Source organism: Exophiala viscosa, assembly GCF_022695815.1.
Source record: "Exophiala viscosa unplaced genomic scaffold EDD37scaffold_1, whole genome shotgun sequence".
In the NCBI taxonomy this organism is placed as follows: domain Eukaryota; kingdom Fungi; phylum Ascomycota; class Eurotiomycetes; order Chaetothyriales; family Herpotrichiellaceae; genus Exophiala; species Exophiala viscosa.
In genome coordinates this window covers 5,261,416-5,280,374 of record NW_026944353.1, presented here as the reverse complement: position 1 = coordinate 5,280,374, position 18,959 = coordinate 5,261,416, and the positions used below count along the sequence as shown (strand labels likewise).

The 18,959-nt window shown below is 51.4% G+C and overlaps 9 protein-coding genes across 9 annotated transcripts; 4 read left to right on the top strand and 5 right to left on the bottom strand.

Annotated features, from left to right (window-relative positions):
* Nucleotides 1-512: 512 nt before the first annotated feature.
* On the top strand, nucleotides 513-2,765 carry EDD37DRAFT_105585 (uncharacterized protein). Its single transcript, XM_062809162.1, has 4 exons — nucleotides 513-1,398; nucleotides 1,490-1,622; nucleotides 1,678-2,018; nucleotides 2,118-2,765. The coding sequence occupies exons 1-4, from the start codon at nucleotides 595-597 to the stop codon at nucleotides 2,478-2,480; spliced, it is 1,641 nt and encodes a 546-aa protein (XP_062676368.1). The 5' UTR covers nucleotides 513-594; the 3' UTR covers nucleotides 2,481-2,765.
* EDD37DRAFT_105586 (uncharacterized protein) lies at nucleotides 2,766-4,275 on the top strand. The gene is made up of 4 exons (XM_062809163.1): nucleotides 2,766-3,093; nucleotides 3,150-3,296; nucleotides 3,399-3,983; nucleotides 4,093-4,275. Exons 1-4 carry the CDS (start codon nucleotides 3,051-3,053, stop codon nucleotides 4,107-4,109), a joined length of 792 nt encoding a protein of 263 aa, XP_062676367.1. The 5' UTR covers nucleotides 2,766-3,050; the 3' UTR covers nucleotides 4,110-4,275.
* Nucleotides 4,230-6,784, bottom strand: EDD37DRAFT_105604 (cyclohexanone monooxygenase). Its single transcript, XM_062809164.1, has 8 exons — nucleotides 6,440-6,784; nucleotides 6,300-6,377; nucleotides 6,027-6,236; nucleotides 5,784-5,941; nucleotides 5,621-5,716; nucleotides 5,430-5,527; nucleotides 4,953-5,355; nucleotides 4,230-4,874 (listed from the first exon to the last, which is right to left on the bottom strand). The coding sequence occupies exons 1-8, from the start codon at nucleotides 6,685-6,687 to the stop codon at nucleotides 4,441-4,443; spliced, it is 1,725 nt and encodes a 574-aa protein (XP_062676366.1). The 5' UTR covers nucleotides 6,688-6,784; the 3' UTR covers nucleotides 4,230-4,440.
* Nucleotides 6,785-7,336: 552 nt separating this feature from the next.
* EDD37DRAFT_619702 (alpha/beta hydrolase fold-3 domain protein) lies at nucleotides 7,337-9,119 on the top strand. Its single transcript, XM_062815876.1, has 7 exons — nucleotides 7,337-7,585; nucleotides 7,639-7,862; nucleotides 7,939-8,046; nucleotides 8,142-8,199; nucleotides 8,259-8,336; nucleotides 8,406-8,734; nucleotides 8,805-9,119. The coding sequence occupies exons 1-7, from the start codon at nucleotides 7,370-7,372 to the stop codon at nucleotides 8,935-8,937; spliced, it is 1,146 nt and encodes a 381-aa protein (XP_062676365.1). The 5' UTR covers nucleotides 7,337-7,369; the 3' UTR covers nucleotides 8,938-9,119.
* Nucleotides 9,120-9,388: 269 nt separating this feature from the next.
* On the top strand, nucleotides 9,389-10,685 carry EDD37DRAFT_662288 (3-oxoacyl-reductase). The gene is made up of 2 exons (XM_062819152.1): nucleotides 9,389-9,570; nucleotides 9,647-10,685. Exons 1-2 carry the CDS (start codon nucleotides 9,504-9,506, stop codon nucleotides 10,585-10,587), a joined length of 1,008 nt encoding a protein of 335 aa, XP_062676364.1. The 5' UTR covers nucleotides 9,389-9,503; the 3' UTR covers nucleotides 10,588-10,685.
* Nucleotides 10,665-11,776, bottom strand: EDD37DRAFT_690979 (carboxylesterase; the record flags this gene model as incomplete). The annotated part of the gene is made up of 2 exons (XM_062820010.1): nucleotides 10,665-11,065; nucleotides 11,128-11,776. The coding sequence occupies 2 exons, from the start codon at nucleotides 11,774-11,776 to the stop codon at nucleotides 10,704-10,706; spliced, it is 1,011 nt and encodes a 336-aa protein (XP_062676363.1). The 3' UTR covers nucleotides 10,665-10,703.
* Nucleotides 11,777-12,314: 538 nt separating this feature from the next.
* EDD37DRAFT_685087 (uncharacterized protein) lies at nucleotides 12,315-13,725 on the bottom strand. Its single transcript, XM_062819883.1, has 6 exons — nucleotides 13,592-13,725; nucleotides 13,160-13,535; nucleotides 12,963-13,098; nucleotides 12,831-12,883; nucleotides 12,603-12,776; nucleotides 12,315-12,546 (listed from the first exon to the last, which is right to left on the bottom strand). The coding sequence occupies exons 1-6, from the start codon at nucleotides 13,638-13,640 to the stop codon at nucleotides 12,528-12,530; spliced, it is 807 nt and encodes a 268-aa protein (XP_062676362.1). The 5' UTR covers nucleotides 13,641-13,725; the 3' UTR covers nucleotides 12,315-12,527.
* Nucleotides 13,726-13,942: 217 nt separating this feature from the next.
* EDD37DRAFT_105479 (cyclopentanone monooxygenase) lies at nucleotides 13,943-15,958 on the bottom strand. The gene is made up of 3 exons (XM_062809161.1): nucleotides 15,206-15,958; nucleotides 14,412-15,155; nucleotides 13,943-14,358 (listed from the first exon to the last, which is right to left on the bottom strand). The coding sequence occupies exons 1-3, from the start codon at nucleotides 15,786-15,788 to the stop codon at nucleotides 14,039-14,041; spliced, it is 1,647 nt and encodes a 548-aa protein (XP_062676361.1). The 5' UTR covers nucleotides 15,789-15,958; the 3' UTR covers nucleotides 13,943-14,038.
* A 622-nt stretch (nucleotides 15,959-16,580) lies between these two features.
* On the bottom strand, nucleotides 16,581-18,937 carry EDD37DRAFT_105469 (3-hydroxy-3-methylglutaryl-coenzyme A lyase/3-methylglutaconyl-coenzyme A hydratase). The gene has a single exon (XM_062809160.1). The coding sequence runs from the start codon at nucleotides 18,583-18,585 to the stop codon at nucleotides 16,753-16,755; it is 1,833 nt and encodes a 610-aa protein (XP_062676360.1). The 5' UTR covers nucleotides 18,586-18,937; the 3' UTR covers nucleotides 16,581-16,752.
* Nucleotides 18,938-18,959: the final 22 nt, after the last annotated feature.

The following is an 18,959-nucleotide window of genomic DNA, read 5'->3' as shown; positions in this document are numbered from 1 at the left end:
CGAGACGGTCCGGGATCCATGAAGATGGGAATTATCGATAGGGGAAGCGCATGTGGGATGATCCTCTGGTGAACCTTGAAGTTGCTGTGAAGCAGTGCCGGCAACTGGAAGACGGTGAAGAGGGTTGGAAAGCGGCTGATGAAGTGGCAGAAGACGTTGCAGGACGAGGCTCAAATTGCAGCATGTCCACAGTAGCGGCGCAGCTGAGAGTCTGGTTCTTGCTGGCTCTTCCAGATGCGGGAATACCAGGTAGACGTGATATGGTCCAAATTGTTAGTTGCGATGCAGTTTTCTTCTCACAAAGTCCTCGCATGTTTACGGAAGGAAGGACTGGCGCATTATTGGTGACTGAATTCGTCATTACGCGAAAAAGGATGCAGGGTGCGTGATGGTGGACTGGTACACGGGACTCCCCCCAATCACGGATTGAGAAAGCAGATCACCAGCACCGCCCAAGCCTGCGTTAACTTAACTTAGGGTCCAAGTCCCCCGCGCATTTCCGCGTGATCCAGGCCTCAATTACGCCCACAATCATATCCCCCCCACCTTTTTATCCCCTCTGTGAGCCATGTTGATGGTCGTTGTTCCGAGGTCATGCTACCAAATATCTCAACCACCCTTGAAGCCCCAGGTTCTCGTGTTTCGTCCCAGCCAGTCCTGGCCACACCTTCCGACCACCACCACCGTCCATCGCCCTCCCCATCCCGCAAGCCCAATTCTCTCGCAACCGCCCAAAATCCGACAATCTTCACCACACGACGAGGCATGTCCAGGCGCACAGGATCCCAACTCGAACGCAAGCGCATGCAGGACCGGGAGTCACAGCGCAATGTCCGCGAACGCACCAGGAAACATATTGCCAGCCTGGAACAGAGGCTTGCGGAACTGGAGTCAGCCACTTGTGTCGCCGACCTCCTCAAGAAGAATGAGGAACTGAAAGAGAAGGTGGAGGTGCTGGAGGCAACACTTCAAACAATAGTCAAGATCGCAGCAAGGCCGTCGCATACAGGTGATGCATTTTCGGTTGAAACGGAGGCTCATGCGCTGCTGGCCTGCAACGGTCAGCCACGAGAGCAGCGGGTGGACAATAATCCAGCTTCAGGAGACCGCAGACATCCATCCCCACATGGGCCTCCATCGCCGCGTGGTGAGCTTGCAGAAAAGGACACAAATGCTCAACGAAGCTCCAATCTGGAAGCTACTGGTGGACGTGCGGACGGGGAGAAATTCGATAGACGGAACGAAAATCTCCTCGCCCCAGGCAGCGTGGACAGTGGCGAGACTGAAGACATCATGGTCGACTTCAACGAGGACTTCATCCAGCCATTGGATCTAGTTCCTTTGGCACAGTCTTCTGCCTTGCTTTCCTCGTTGCATTATCCGGGGTTTGAATCTTTGGTAAGTCTTGCTGGTCCTTCTCGTGGATCATTCCAGAGGTGGACTCGCGTATAGCCGAGGCAAAACACCAGATGGGCTGACCGTTTTTAAGACCAGTGCTGATGCCATGTCGGCATCGAGGCCGTTCATTACGGATGAACCGGAATGTTTGGCGCCATTTTCGTCTCTCGAGAACCAGGTTCTGCTGGAACAAGGGCACGACAGCTCAGGACAAGCGAATACCGGTTAGTCTCGACGGGTTTCTCACCTCTTCGGTCAATCCGACGCTGACTAGTACAGACGAACTTCCTGTCTTGAACACCTTTTATCTTTCCCCGGGGCCCTTCTGGCAAAGCATACCGCATGAGCCTCAGCGACAGTTTCCTGCGCCCCAAAATTGCCCGCCGAGCAATATCTGGGATGTCAAGCTGATGAAATGTATCAATGAACATCGGACCCATGTGGGAGACACGTCCATGTGTATACCGAAAGATCCAGAGTTGCGTCTCTTGCTCAACCCCAACGCCAGTCATTCAACGGCGGATTCACTTACTCGCTTTCTACATGCTCCAATCAGCCAATGGAATTTCAAGTTGCCGGAGAAATTGGCCATCTTTTGGCTGAATTACATTCATTTGAGGGTAAGCAGGGGCTACATGCTCAACATAGCACGCGGCCATTCTTCCCCTTTGCCGCATTTGAAACGCCAATATCTGCTCATTACGCTAACTCTTTCACAGTATCGCATTTTCCCGACGGAGGAGAATTTGGACGAGTTACCCGTCTGGCTTCATCCATGTCCTTCGCAGTGTCGAGTAAGCCATCCGATCTACATAGACGCACTTCCCTGGCCTGTGCTGCGCGAAAAGCTCACGTTCGAGCATCGCTTGTATCCCTTCAATATGTTCAGTCCTGTTTTCTGCAGCAGCCTGAACGTCAATTGGCCTTACGATCATGCCATGACGTACGTCCGGGAAGCCTCAGGTACGTTGCGCCTGAGCCGTGCGTTCAAGACGCATTTGAGGAAGCTCGAAAACTGGTCTCTGAGGCCTACTTTTGCATCGTCGTATCCGGAATTGAGTCTGTCGGTAATTATGAAATGACGTACACCGTCGAGGTATTCCCTCATACGAGACAAGCCGGGCTCGGAAACAAGCAATGTTATAGCCGTGTTCCAAGCAGTGTTCCAAACCATCCGCGAGGGCCACTACGTCTACATGTATGATTGATTCCATACACCACCTACGGGGTGCTTCAACCTCTTGCGTTGTCATCATGAGTTTCAGTTGCTTCGTGGACTTGCCTTGCTCTGCTGCGTCACAACATTCGACAATCCCAGTGCGGTGGATGTTTTGGGGAGGATGCTGCAGATGATGCACAGGAGCCGGACTTCTGGGCCGCTTTCCGGGAGAGTCGTGCAAGGCTTCAAAACTCCGCAATCAGCTGACATCGGCAGCCGGCAATGACCTGCCGGTCTGCTTTCAGTTGATGTGCGCCCAATCACCTCTGACTCGCCCATCGCGTGCCTGGCGTCACGTTGAATACCTATGTAAACACATTGACTCTTCCCCGTTAGCACAAGAGATGACGGGCTTACTCATCCGTCCAGCAATATCGGGATTAATCTAAACCGTCAGGCTAGATCTATCATCATTCCCGTTGCCACCAACGCCATGCATTTCCCCGGTGTCGCACTCATTACTGGGGCAGCCTCAGGTAGGTTTATAGCCCATCGGAACATGCAGGATTTGTGCTGACAGTTCAACTGCCAGGCATCGGCATGGCGACAGCCAAATTGTTTGCAAAGGATGGATGTCGCAGACTGGTACTTGCCGACATTCAGACCACATCACTGAACAAGACCCGTGAAGAAATACAGGCTGAACACAAAGATGTGGAGGTCACTGCTATACCTACAGGTGGGTATCCCAGTTCAATGCTCTCCAAGCCTATGCTCCGCACCAAATGCATCGATCGCAAGGGTAGAGAGTGACCACCAGGCTGATTATGGACCTGATAAGACGTGACATCCGAATCCTCGGTGAACTCTCTTGTCCAATCCGCAGTTAGCACGTTCGGGCGCATCGACTACGCCTGCAACGTCGCCGGGACACTGATTCCCGGCATCAGTACTGAGTACAGCCTCGGTCAATGGGACAAGCAGTTCTCCGTCAACACTCGAGGCATGTGGCTCTGTCAGCGAGCTGAACTCACCCAGATGCTCAAGCAGGAACCGATTCAATCCTCCGACGGCCGTTACCCTGCCCGTGGCGCCATTGCCAACGTCGCGTCCATGGCTGGGTTACGCGTTTACGATAATCTTCCGGCGTATTGCGCCAGCAAGTATGCGATAATAGGATTCACAAAAAGTGACGGTCTGCACTATGCAAAACACGGCATCAGAGTGAATGCCATCTGTCCTGGAGTGATCAAGACGCCCATGCTGGGGGATGTGCCTGAGGAAGACGATACCAATTTGGATGAAATGGTGAGCGAGATGGCGCTGAAGCGGCCCGGTCAACCCGAAGAAGTCGCCGAGTGCTTGGTATGGATTACCAGCGGACGAGCAAGCTTCGTGACGGCGACCACACTCGCCCCAAATGGAGGTAAAGTAACATTCTTTGTCGTTTCGCATGTCTGACGAGGATCTTATCTCCGACACCATGGGTGCAAATGTGCAAAGTACACCAGCTGACTTTCTACATGCTTCTTTAGGTATGGTGGGAGGTTAATTAGAAGACACGATTCTTTGGGCACGTTCCACATATCACTGGATTGGGAACACAACTTTGAGGCGGTGGGGGGTAGTTCGCCAGTTTCGAGGCCGTGATGCTGGCCACGAATGCCAACAAGTGAAAACTGCGCCGGGAGAAGACTCTGATACCAAAAAGCCCATATTTCTACGAACAAGGTTGCGTACATTCTACATAAGCAGCCAATAGCACGGCCCTGTTTAAGCTATACTCGATGCGAAGTGCTGTCAAAAGATGATGTTCATTCTGCATTAGCAACCCGAAGCCGTTGCCCTTTTTGATGTTACGAACCCGAACGGCAATGTAACATCTAGTAAGGCCGGTAACCTTCCTCTGGGTCGTCAAAGTACCATGCGTTGTCCTTTCCAACCGTTTCCTTGGTGGAGAATCCGTCACCCAAGTACTGGAATCTGTTATTTGTCATATATGTAAAGTCAAAATCCTCATAGCGAATGTCGGTGAGCATGTGAAACCAATGGATACGTCCGCCGGGGTGTAGTGCGACGATGGGTCCATCCACGGTGCCATTCTTGAACCAGCTGCGACACGGTGTCGCCCAGGCTGTGCGTTTCATGAATTCGGTGATGTGAATGTTGAAGTCGCGGATCGCTTCGACCTTCGGGCTGACCGATTTGATATTCTGTGTTTGGATTTTTTTCATGAAATTGATGAGATACTTGGTGTTGTGCTCGATTATGGGAAGCACAGAGCCGTGTCCGACTGGTGAGTTGGGGCCGAGAAACACTGGGATGCAAAGGTTAGTCGAAATTGCGCGCCCTCATCCAAAAAGAACAGCCACGAGATTGGGGCGTATAAACGTACTGAAGTAATTCGGAAAATTGTTCGTAGCGACTGAAAGGTAAGCCTCAGGCTTGTCTGCCCATTGCTCTGAGAGCACTGTTCCATTCCGGCCCGTTACTTTGAACCGGGGAAAGAAAGAGATGTCAAAGCCTGTGGCGCAGATGAATGCGTCGATCTTGAGTATTTCACCCGTCGTCAACTTGATACCCTCGGGAACAACCTCTTGGATGTGGTCAATAACCACGCGGACGTTGTCTGCGGTCAACGACTCGAGGTATCCATTTCCTGGAGTCGGACGGCGGCATGCGACACCGAAGTCTGGGATCATTGCCTTGGCCAGGCGATCATCGTATCCGAGTTTGGTCTTCATCTCGTTGATGGAAAAAAGCCGAGCTTCCTCTTGTTCTTGACTTCCCATGATCACCTGTTCGAGCACACAGTCATGGTCAGAACTTTTGATCATTGACCATGCATGTGAGATCGACGCAAAGCACTTACCAGTTTAAAGCGATGGTTCAATTCGCTTTCGATGGACTTCCTGTACTCCAGGTACTTCTTAGGGTCGTCTCGGAATTCTTGCTTTTGCTTATCGCTAACTGTTTCCGCGCAAGAGAGGTCAGTACTAGTATCCAACGTTTTTGGGAAGAAGGAAAGAGAGGCAGGGGACAACTGCAGAGAACCACACGTACAGGCGAAATTGGAACCGCCTGGACCTGCATGATTTTGGGCGAATCCTGCCGTAATCCAGGTGGGCGTCCGAACGAACGTGGTGAGTGACTTCACGTCTGTGCGGTAAAATATCTAAGTCAGTAATGCATACTACCATAGCAACGGACAGACATTGTGACTGACCAGGCTGAATGGTAGGGATGATTTGAACACCGGAAGAACCGCATCCGAGAACGGCGACGTCTTTGCCGTTGAGGTTGTGGCTATCGTCCCAAGCCGCACTGTGGATCAGTGCACCTTTGAATGACTTCAGGCCTGGGATGCTGGGCCACTTCCAGTTGCTAAAGGCCTCTTCATCAGCTATCATCGCCATCGTCATCTCCATGGTCTCCATTCAATAGAAGCAAGATAGGCAACTCAACTCACTTCAGTATACCACATCCATTGATGAAGATGTGGCCCCAATCCTCTACGATCGCCCCAGTGGTGCTATCCTTGACCTTGACATTCCAAATTCCGGCTTCCTCGTCCCACTTTGCGTCATGCACATAATGATTCAGTTTGATGTATTTGTAAAGTGCGTATTTGTCGGCGATTTCTTTAAAATACTTCAAAATCTCTTGCGACGTCGAGTAGCTGCAGCGCCCGTATTAGACACATGTACGTCGCACACTCAAGGAGGCACGATCGTGTCCTTACAAATTAGACCAATTCGGGTTGGATTCCCACGTGAATTGATAGTTGTGGGATGGTATATCACAGGCACACCCAGGATATCTGTAGGATCGCGGTCAGCAGGAAAACACGCGAGAACTGGCTTTGACAGTGACCCAACGTACTTATTTTCATACCAAGTGCCACCAACATCAGCATTCTTTTCGTATATCATAAGCTCGTAGTTCTCCATATGCAGTTCCATGTGGCGAGCCATGTTGAGTCCACTGGCACCAGCTCCAACCATGACAACGCGAAGCCGCCTGGGCGTTCCAAGACGTTCTTCTGTGATTTTATAACCGGTGTCGGCTTCCTCATAGTATCCAGACAATGACTCGGGCCTTTCGGTCCCATTTGTGCCTATCGAGCCCATTTTGTAGGGTGGTGGTGACTACCGCCTTATATGAATTGAGGAAGGTCGGTGGTTGAAGGAGATCGGTGGATAGAGACAGAATATAAACAACAAGGTGAGGTCCGCCGTCGACTCAGCTATACCGTGCAACCACTGTGTTTGGAAATGATGGGGGATATGATGACGGAGGGAATCAATTTGGGTAGCATCACCTAGTCACACAACTACAGTATTATGCAACCAAAGCAGTTTTCTGTGCTTCAGATATAAGACATAGATGACGTCTGTTTCTTTTGGCCACACGCCCCAGACGATCTGTCGACATGGACAGGGAAGCACCCCGAGATGTCCCGCCAGTCCCAGCTTTCTGATCCTTACCCCATGGTGCTGGTATCTTGTGCCGCTTTCGATGAATAGTCTGTGCAAGCGGCCCGTTTCCGAGTGAGGCGGCTGACATAGACAGCCCATTGCAATGTGCCGCTAGGACGACTCAGCTTTGACGGTGGAGGAGACACTAATCTTGTTCTGGGACACGGCGACTCATTACCGAATGAGAGCTTCTCCAATCACCAAGAGACTGGGAGACAGACCTCGGCTCATATCGAGGATAGCCGACTCAAGCCCACTGAGATTGCAATGAGCCCGTGACCGACCACTCGCTAGACCTGCCATCCTCTAGCCAAGGGCTCACATTGAAGGAACCATGGGCCACTTTCTTGACAACACCTTTTGCTGCCGGGTGGTGACCAATGCTCAGTGGGCACATATTGGTTATATGAGTCACAAAGAACTTCCGGACAAGTCTAAGCTTACGAGCGGGACAGCGCGCGACTTTGGCGGCGCTCCGATCGCAATGGCAGAAAATAGCCAGCTGTCCAAGTATTCCGAGCTGGGCAAGCCAACGGAGGAATGGGAGGAGGTATGGCTCTTTCGACATATCTAAACAACCAATCGCTCTAATATAGTGAACAGTTCTATGCGGCACATGCCGACGAGGTTCCCGTCCTCGTTGGCTCCCCAGAACACATGCGAAAGATCATGGTGGATCTGAAGCAGCGAGCACAAAGCCAGGTTTCACCCATCACAGAAGGGTTGAAAGTACATGACGTACAGATGCCGACATCTGATGGTGCAAGTATTTCCCTGAGAATTTATCAGCCAATGTCGGAGGAGACCCTGAGACCTGGCCTATTTTAGTAAGCTCCCGGGGGAAGGGGGCTTGGTGGATGAGAAACGCCTCCAAGAAAACGTGCTGAGACTGACACTGTCCAGCGTACACGGAGGAGGCTGGACTCTCGGTGACCTTGAAGGCGAGGATTTGACCTGTCGGGCTATGTGTGTAAGAGCAGGTGTAGTGGTGGTCAGCGTCGACTACAGACTGTGCGTTCATATACACTCCCCACGAAACATCCGCCCACATTTTCCTGGTGGGGGTGGCTGCTTACTGAATTGAACTGACATATTTCGTGTGAAAGAGCTCCAGAGCATCCATTTCCCCGAGGGACTGAGGACTCTTGGGAAGCACTGCAATGGGTAAGAAGTCTTTGTCAACCGAATGTCGCCCAACATGTGGCTAACAAAAAGGAGTAAAGACTGTCAAGAATCAAAAAGACCTACGCATTCGAGAAAACAGCCTTATTATCGGAGGAAGCAGCTCTGGCGGTCACACAGTACGCGCACTGTTTAGGCATTGGCTACATTCAGGAAATAGACGGGATGGCTGACCCAATCCTGTTTAGACTGCTGTACTCTCACACCGTGTGAAGAATGGTTCGCTACTAATCAAAGGGTCGATCATGCGCATACCGTCCGTCTGCCACATTGATCGCTATCCGCCCCATCTTGGTCTGCACAGTCTAGAGGAGCTCAAGGACGCACCACTTCTGTCCAAACGATCAATGGAGCTATTCTATGGCTATTTGAATCCACCTGATACCTCGGATCCTGAAGCGTCTCCGCTTCTCAATCCCTCGTTCCTGGGCCATCCGCCAACGTACTTGCAAGTTGCAGGCATGGATCCCTTGCGCGACGAAGGTCTAGCATACGCAGATAAACTCCGCAATGCTGGGTAGGTTTCACTCCCTCCCGTCCTCTGTTGTGTAATGCAGATTTGTTTCACCCTACTGATGTAGCTTCAGCGTACCGGTCAAGGTCGATGTGTATCCCGGCCTACCTCACGCTTTCGGATATTTTCCAAAGCTGACGGCAGCTAAGAAGAACGCCGATGATCTGATTTCTGGCATCAAATGGCTACTCGCAGGCGCACGGTAGCTGGACTATGCCCCATGTCTGTGACTGAGGTACAAATTGTTCTTTTCCTCCCACTCGCACACTTGTGAGGTGCGAGCTTCAGGGCCCTTGCTGCAATGTACGAGTTTCGCCCAGAGTATCTTGTTGTGCATAGCTTGCAATTGAGATGGTACATGCTGCAGAGAATGAGATGTTTCATTCTCCCCCTCATGATGGCCTTTTGAGCCTACCTATAAATTCGAGACCGCCTGTAGTCTGCCTCCCCCATGGTTGTACTGTGGTCCATTGTGAAAATATTTCGGCAATATGGAGTGGTAGCCGAATCACGGAGTCAGTCAGCCTAATGTCCTGCTTCGAAACCATTGGTTCCTGTGGGATTTATGGGGATCCCTGTGCGGGCGCCTTACCTTTTCGACCTTTGGTAGTAAAAGAGCAATATAAATCTACACATTTTGAGCACGAAGGGCTCTGTGACCATAGTACCTTTCAAGCGAAAGCACCCGCAAGTCTTGAAAAAGTGTCCAGAGCCAGATTGGCCGGCTGCAGAACAACATATCACCATTCAATAGCTGACGCAACGATCCACCATGCCGTATTTCAACGCAAGAACCTGCTCTCCAACAAATCTTAAGGATAAAGTGTTTGTCATATCTGGTCAGTGGGAGTCCCTGGGCTACTGGCTGCTGCTCAGCTCGTCATTCTGGGGACATGTACTTACTGTTCATCACAGGAGGATCTACCGGTATAGGCGCAGCAACTGTCGAGTACCTCGCATCACTTGGGGCAACGGTGGTCTTTGGGGATCTCAACAGAGCCGCGAGTGAGTCACTTGTCGAGAAGCTCAAAAGCCCAAACGTCAGCTTTCAACAATGCGATGTACGCCAGTATCAGGAAGTGGTCGCCTTGTTTCGCTACGCTCTCTCCGAGCACGGTCGAATCGACCATGCGGTTGCCAATGCCGGCGTGATAGAGCAAGGGAACTGGTTTGACAAATCCCTAACCATCGACTCGGTCGAGCAGGAACCAAACGCTTTGGTGTTGGACGTCAATCTCAAGGGTCTCATATACTTCTCGCGGGTTGCTGCCGTGTATATGGCTCATGATAAAAGCCCGGGCGAGGACAAAACCTTGACTCTCTTGAGCTCGGCCGCTGGCTTCATCGAAAGTCGGAATCTGTTCCTCTATCAGTGCAGTAAGCATGGGGTCCTGGGCTTGTTGCGAACGTGTAGACTGGCTTTTCCGGACGCCATGAAGGGCGTGAGGGTAAATGCCTTGTGTCCGTCGTTCGTGAGGACAACAATGACCAAAGATATCGCTGCCAGCTGGGACGCGGCTGGTCTCCCAGCAAATGAAGTGGAGGACTTAGCGCGGGCAATCGCGATGTTGGCAGCGGCCGATACAGCCACAGCTCCCGGTCTCCTTGAAATGGAGAAGCGTTCCGACGGTATTGTTGTGAACGAAATGAATAGCACTGGTGCCATGCAATGGGGAGTTGTCGAGGGTCAAAGTGGCTTGACCGGGAGAGCATTCTACCTTGAAGGTGGAGTATGTTGGGACATAGAAGAAGGGCTGGACAGGACGAGGCATCTTTGGCTCGGAGAGCAGCCCGACGGTCAGATCGTCAAAGTGCAACAACTCATGCGAAAGGTTGGCTACCGTGAGCGGGATTGAAAAAGCATTGGCGAGTCGTACGGAAGCCCAAAACTCTGCTAAGTAGATTCCACCTGCTCACCGGGAAATGATATTATATAACTGGAAACTAGATAAGGCATCCTCACCCTTGTCTCTTACTCGCGACTGCGGTCGTTCACGAAAGTCTCACTCTCAGCCAGCCCAGCGTTGCAATCCGGTCCGTTTAGTCTGCAAAATCCATGCTTCGAATTGGGAAAGACGGAGAGCTGTGTATCGTTGCCGCCCATGTGCCACTTGATGGCGGCGAAAAGGGTGTCATCGTACAAACAATCGTCACTTCCTACCACGAATATCGCTGGGGGCAGATTCTTCCAATCAGCTTGATAGAGTGGAGAGATCTCTGCCACCTGCCGGTCTTTGACATTGCTGAGCCACGCATTTCCAAAGTTCACCATATCTGTGCGACTCAAGACTAGATTGTCCGTAAAAGCACGGACCGATGGGGTCTGATCCATATCTATATTCTGGCATCAGTGGACCGCTAATCCACGGGTTGTGACAGTAAGGGTGATCGCTTACCGTAGCATCCATAATTGAGAACGATTGCATCCAGCTGCGACCTGACGTTAACGCCATTGGTACGCAGACCGAACACAGTGACCATCGTCAGATGAGCGCCAGCGGATTCGCCTCCAATGACTCGCAGTGGTCCCATACTTGCCTCAACTTCGGGGCTCAGGAGGTACAGCGCAGCATCCATGCAGTCCTCAATCGGAGCCGGGTATGGATTTTTCGGGGCCAGTCGATACTCCATACTAGCGACAGTATAGCCTGTGTTGCATGCTATGCGGTACAGTATCTCATCCTCGACGTCGGCCGAACCAACAGTCCAGCCACCTCCATGAAAATGTAGATAGACACCTTTAGGTGGTTGCCCATTGTTTGTAGCTGGTTTGAAGACACGTAGGTAGAGACCTTGTGCACCAGAACGAGACGCAACGGGTATATTCTCGGCAATGTCGTCGAGCCGTTTGCGCGCAGGCCATCCACCGCCTCCAAACTTCATCATGTTTCGGAAAGTCTGGGCACCAGCTTCCGAATATGGCTCTTCGAGCTTGTACCAAGGAACCATAGTATCCCAAACCCCCCTCAGGGCGGTATAAAAGCCTTCATTAGCTTTCGCTTCATCTTCCGTCCACTGCTGAAGGCGAATTTTGAGGTCGTTCATCTTCTCTCGAATTAGGCTAGTCCGTCCAGTATGTTCGTTAGGGTGTGCACTAAAGGAGTCCAATTATTCAATGTCTATGTAGCACATTCGTCTCGGGTCGATCACTTTACGGATCATTCAAAGTTTACCAAAACTCATGGGGAGCTTGGGAACGCTTCACGCACGTACCTTGTCAGACACTTCTCCTCACAGGGGCGCTCTTTGAGGTAAGCGCGGGCGCTCCATCACGATGGTTGGTGAGCCATGTGAGCCCTCGGCCCGCGTGTCGGTACTATGCTACTGAGTGACGAGTCAGAATCAACACCTTGATTCATTCCTGCTGAGCGAAATGTGTCCCGTCCTTTCACAAGCGAGAGTCGGCTCCAGGCTCAGGGCACAAGCTGTGGTCCTTAGCCTGGTGGTCTCACTTTCATGCCACCCATCCGGGAACATAAAGTCTAGCAATCGCTCCAGCCAGCAACATACTATACCCGGTTGCCCCACGTTAGTGACATTGACGAGCATGAACAATTTTCACACCATGAAACCAACTGACGTTCAAGTCCAAGACCGTACTTCTGCGACTTTACGTAGTTAGGTAGCCATAGCAAGCAACTGCTCACTTATGACTGAGGTTGTAGAACCCTTCGAGCTATGGGACCTCTTCGTAGACATGAGTAGCTATGCAATAAAAGTCCAAGTAAGGACAAAACTCCGGCCATATCACACGTACGTCAATTCGGTCACGTCTGAGAAGCACGAATCGTTCATGTTAACCACACACTTGGCCACTGAAAGCAGGCTTCGTATCAGCTGCGATCCCCTAAAGCGATGTTCCTGTACTCACCCGTCGACGACCAATCCATGACCATACATGAAACTACTCAAGTGAGACATGAGATACACGATAGAGTTTCCAATCTCCTCTGGCTTGCCCAATCTGTCTGCTGGAATTTCTTTCACGATCGCTTTGCGATTTTCGTCGCTGATGGTTCCTGTCAGCAATGGCGTTTCTATAAATCTGAGTGAGTTTTAGTCAACGACTGAAAAAGTATCACGCCTCGGTCGTCTATACCCTGGACAGATAGCATTGATTCGGATGCCTTCCTTGGCATACACGCGTGCGTCCTACGAAGATCAGTATTGCGAAAGCACAGGTGGCGAGATTGACGCTTGGAAGGGTTGACGACTACACTGAGACACGGACCGTTTTGGTAAGACCCATGACTCCATGCTTCGCTGCGCTGTAGGCTGTGACGGGGCTTTTGCCAGAGGCGCCAATTAAGCCCAGTACTGAGGCAACATTGACGATGACTCCTCTTGACGTAGAGGACGATCCAGGTCTGTCACATCAGCATTGGATTTTGCTTATATGTCGTTCTTGATTTGGGTGACATTTCTTACCCTGTTGAATGAGGATCTTGCTTGAGCATCTGCAGAATCTCGGATCTCTGACAAAGCCAGACCCCGTTCAAGTTAACACTCATAAGGTGTTGCCACTCTGAGAAGGCAACAGACTCGGTGCGTGCAACTGGACCAGAGATACCGGCATTGTTCACGGCATAGTCGATGCGCCCGAACTTCGCCGCAGCCTTTTCTACAGCCTCTTTGACCGAGTCCTCGTTGCTCACATCAAGCTTGATTAACAGGACATCCACGTCCGAGGATTGGGACTCGAGTGCATTTTTGGTCTCGTCAAGCTTTTTGAGGTCGATGTCACCCAGGGCAAAGCGTTTTACGCCATGCTGAGCCATGCAGAGCGCAGTGGCCTGCCCAATCCCTATGACGAGTCAGCCTCATGGCATCGAGAAATATGGGTCACCCTCAAGTACCTACCTGAGCCGGCACCAGTAACAAATGCAGTCCCTTGAAGGAGGGCCGACATGACGAAGTGGACGGTGGATGAAGTGAATAACCAGCCTCAGTAAACAAGAAATAGTATCAGTATCTTTTTGACATACAGGTCAAGCCGAGCGAACTTGGGGCAGGGAAAACAGAGGAGTTCTTCGTAACTGGACCGGGATTTAAACCGTTCGGGGCAACTTTTGGATGCCAGCCACCCGTCAGTCTCGGTGCACAGGAGGTGTCCTAAAGTCTGGTTCTAAGCTAGACAAACACTCAGTATAATAGATTCGCCCCTTCCGAGTAGTGCTGTGATGATAATTGCTATCCTGGGCTACTATTTACGCCGAGGTGGAATTCGGCTCTCCTAGCCGGATGGAAGTCTGTGCAAAGGCACGGCACACTTTGGAGTCTGGCCTATTTCTTGCCCGTAGCTAACCCCTATATCGCTAGCACCGTCTTAAAGCCAGTCCACTCCTTTTGGGCTTCTTTACAAGCTTTCTCATAGACATCCAGGCCGGCGAGGTAGTTTAGCTGCTCGCGTTTTTTCCCTGGAATGTTCGCTCCCCTGTACCACGAATTGGTCAAGGGGAAGAGAGTTTTCCCATTCATCTCCTGAATATCACTGGCCCACTTCTCGGCGGCATCAGGCTGAGCCTCGATGGTTTCAACGCCCTCTTTCTTCATCTTGACAATTGTTGACGTGACCCAGTCGCCCTGTGCCTCTATGATGGTGGTGCCATTTGCCAGAGCTGTTGGTGCTAATAGATGATAAGCTTGGAGTCAGAAAGCAAGGTTAAGAGAAGCAGCATACCTTGAGGACTGTAGATCATGAACATATTCGGGAAACCAGGACATGTCATACCCAAATGAGTGCGAACACCGTCTTTCCATCTTTCCTTCATATCATGTCCGTCCAGGTCTCTCAGACCCATTCCAGTGAAGCTGCCGGTGATCGAATCGTAACCCGTAGCCAACACCACCACATCAAACTTCCTGTGCTTCCCGTCCGTTGTCACCATTCCTTCCTCGTCAAACTTTTCGATCCCGGTCTCATTAAGGCTCACAACATGGACATTGGCCTGATCGATACACTCGTAGTAGTCTTGCTCCAAACTTGGTCGTTTGGTTCCTATCGGATGGGGTGGGACTTCTGGCGCCATGATATCACGCTTCTTGGGATCCGATATCCGTGCGCGGACTTTCTTCTTCCAGAAGTCATACATCAGGTCGTTCGCTTCCTGATCGAAGATAAAGTCGCGATATCCGCCAATACTGAAGTTGAACCCTCCACGTGTCCAGAGCTCTTCCCATCGCTCTTCACGTTCCTTGGTGGGAGTGTCCTTTGCGCTCTTCCCATCTGTCCAATAAGGGAGGCCCGACTTTGACTCACGAGCAATCTTGAAAATGTGTGGATAGAGTGCTCTACCCGCGTTCAGTTCTTCGGGCGTCAGCTTCCGCTGGTACATGGGGAACGCCATGTTTGGTGTTCGGATAAAGACTGTCAAGTTGGATGCTTTCTTAGAAACCTCTTGGGTGATCTGGAGCCCAGTAGCACCTGTCCCTATGTCAGCGCCATCCACCTCAACGTAATCGTAGTGCTCTTACCTTGTCCCACGATCGCGGCTTCTTTTCCAGAGAAATCAAATCCTTCCTCTGGGAAATCTGCTGCATGGAGAAGGACTCCCTTATAGTCTCCAAGTCCCGGGAATGTCGGAAAGTGTTTCTTGTATGACGACCCAGCTGCCACGATCAGGTATTTGCACATGACCGTTTTACCGGTGCCGGTCTTCACGATCCACCGCTTTGTCTCGACATCGAAGTCGCATCCACAAACGTCTTGCTCGAAAGCAATGTGGTCATATAGCCCTAAGACAGTCGCTACGTGATGGAAATACTTTCGCAGCTCTTCATGTCCTGGAAACCTCTCGCTCCAATTGAAGGTCTTCCATAATTTGTCGATGTTGTATTGGTAGAAGGGTACTTCCGAGTCAACTCGTGCGCCGGGATACCTGTTGTAGTTCCACACGCCGCCGAGCTCCTTACTTGCCTCGAAGAGTTTGGCATTAATTCCAGCCTCGCGAAGCTTATATAGAGTGTAGACGCCACTAAAGCCGCCGCCAACTACCAAAGCCTCGAGTTCCATTTGTGCAGGAGTGCGCCAATCGCTTACTTCGGAAATTGAGCCCATGTTGCTGATGGACCAAGGCTTGTCGTCAACCAGAATGGGAAAAAAGTGGGAGAGCAAGTGGTTGACAAAAGAAGACGCAATAGAGTTGCCAGACTGGTGATGCTGGTGGTTATGATGGCTTGAAATGGTCACCCATACACAGTCTAGCTTTCGGCAGCATATGCGTGCGATTATGGAGCCGGTCCGCGGAGGGAGATTGCACTGTCAGGCCGTCTGGGAGCGCGCAAGCAGGCCTGGTTGAAAGAGTACGCACCGTCATCACCCCAGACCCCGCAATTCCCGGGGGAGAAACAGCCGGAATCTCATGGCGAGTCAGTGACCGATGCATTTCTGAGTCGACAATGGAGGCGGTACGATCAAAAGACTTGGCGAGATGGTTGCAGACAGTGGCATCATATGAGGGGGTCTTCGGCGTCGGTAGTAACAATGGGCCACCGCTCGGCGCAAATTTGCATCTTAAGGATCTATATGTGGCCAAAATGACGGGCAGGAACAGCAGAAAGTTTGGCACCAAGGTGCGGCACTCTAAAGGTCACTTTATCACCGGACTCAGTAATAACGCCGAAGTGACCAGCAATATCAGTTGCGTCCGACTCGACGGAATTACGCCGAAGTGCTGAAAAAGTGACCATCATAAAAGGTCATCGAAGGAGACCAAGAGCAAGCATACCCTTGAATATTTCCTTGGCTCAAGGTATACATAGCACTAGTCTCTCACCCATGTAAATGGCGACCTGTAGCTCATCTTTTTCGCTACACTACAACCAATGTCTCGCGCTGGTCAAGGTCGGCCTATGCGAGAGAAAGCTGCCGTAGTCTCGTCTTGATTGCGTCCCTGCATGTTAGACTATCTTGCGGTACGACATCAGCCCACGACCCAGATATTAAGACAGGTTATCGATATGTAGGGACGCAATCGATTGCCCCTTGCCTCCGACCCACCTTCCTTCATGGACCACTCTCGTCAAAGCTTCGATCGAAGTGCGTTTGACAGTAGCAGCTCCTCCCAAGACGGTGATTTTACCCCTGACTGAAACTGTTTCAGTCCAACAGCCGCTTCGCCATCCGCCTTCATCATCTCGTCAAACAATGTCTTGATACCAGAGGCCTGCTTGGGTGATCCAGCCTCTTTCCACTCAAGTCGCACTAGCTCCTTGCACATGCTCGAGGCCTTTGGTGCCGCGACTTTTATCTTGGCGAGATATAGATCCAACGCTCGGGAGAGTCCATCTCCATCAACGTCATCTTCCACGACCTGTGATATCGCCCCCACGGCTTTAAGCTCCATAGTGCTAACGGGGCGTGCTGAAAGCATCGCCTCGCGTGCAAAGGCGAGACCCCATTCGCGGATCACATATTTCGATATTGTTGCGGGACACAAACCGAGCTTAACTTCGCTCAAGTTCATTGTCGATCCCGCAGCAGCGATTCTGATATCGCAGGCGAATGCGAGTCCGACACCGCCGCCAAAAGCCGCTCCATTGACGCATGCGATAGTAACTTGTGGAGCAGTATCAATCGCCTCAAATAGGCAAGTCAATCGGTCGTACTGTGCGTCACTGTCGGCTCTGGTCCGTGCTACTGGCGACGTGCCCTTCCCCAGGTCCATCCCCGTGCAGAAAAACCTGCCCGTCCCTTGAATAGCTATCCGCCAGATTGTGGTGTCTGACTTCGCTCTAGTGAAGAAGTCCGTCAGTTCGGAAATCATGGTAACGGTCAACGCATTTCCATTCCGAGGCCGATCAAGCACGATTTTGACGTTTGGTCCCAGTTGGTAGATTTTCAGACCGTCGGTCGTTGTAACAAGCCTCCATTTGAGAGCATCAACATGCTTTGGGCCAATCGACTTAATCGAACTTTTGGATTTCGCAGCAAGAGCGGCTCCTGCCCGGCTACTGTTCGATTTCCTTAGCTGTCCCGATATCCAGACTCCTACTTCCACAAGTTTCACCAGGTTTATCCCGGTATGTATGCCGGCCTGGTCGAAGAGGTACACCACATCCTCTGTGGCCACGTTTCCTTTGGCGCCGGGAGCATATGGGCAACCTCCTAGCCCGGCGACGCTGCAATCGAAGACACGGATACCACATTGATATGCTTGCCACACATTGCTGACCGCTTGACCATATGTGTCATGAAAATGTCCGGCCAGCTTGTGCAGAGGTATGCCGTGCTTTTGGAGATAGTCAATGAGGCTTCTGGTGTCGGCTGCGGTACCCACGCCAAGTGTATCACCCAGGCTGACTTCGTAACAACCCATCTGCAAGAGTTGCTGGACGACCTTCAAGACTGCCTCTGGCGTTGTTGGACCTTCGTAGGGATCTGCGAATATGCACGACACATAGCCTCTGACTGCTAACCCAGCCTTGCTTGCCCGTTCCGCGACATCTTTTGCCCGTAACAACCCTTCTTCAACGGAAGCGCGAATGTTTGCTCTGCTGAAACCCTCAGTAGCGCTCACGAAGATGGCGACTTCCCGAACCCCATTATCGATAGCGACGCTCAGGCTCTTAATATTGGGTACCAGAACGGGGAGTCGCAGAGAATTAACCGGCAGAAGGGATCGAAGCTTCGGGTCTGCAAGGACTTGTCGACAATCAGCCAATTGAGGGATAGCTTTGGGCGACACGATCGACGTAACTTCGACAGTCTTCAAGCCAGTCTGAAGCAGCCGGTGTATTAGATCTACCTTGACAGAGGTTGGTATAGTGTTGTCGACATTCTGCAAACCATCACGTGGGCCGACTTCAACGATGCGGACCGGAGGTAGCGCTTCTGCGACCGAGGCGAACGCCATTCACACTGAAGAAAAAACTTGTGGATCTGCAGGTTCGAGGACGAAGGTTTAGGCCTTTAATAGTCACAAAGTCGTGCCACAAGCATCTTGAGGCAAGATCATAGAAAGACGCAGTTCAGAGCAATGGAAAACCAAATATGGCACTGTTGATGCAAAGCAACATGCCTCTAGTCATAATTCTCGGGGACGTGTCGCATGTTCAACTCGGAACCGGTGAGATATGCTTTGCAGGTGGTCGCCCTCTTTGTGCAGGTCGAGCTTGGCCCTTCGAAAGTTGTCAAAAGCCGCTTAGAGAACGGCTGTGGGCACGGTTCAAGCCGATCCAGTTGGGCTTTGCGATCAACAGGAGGCGATCATTGTCGTATCCCCTCCAA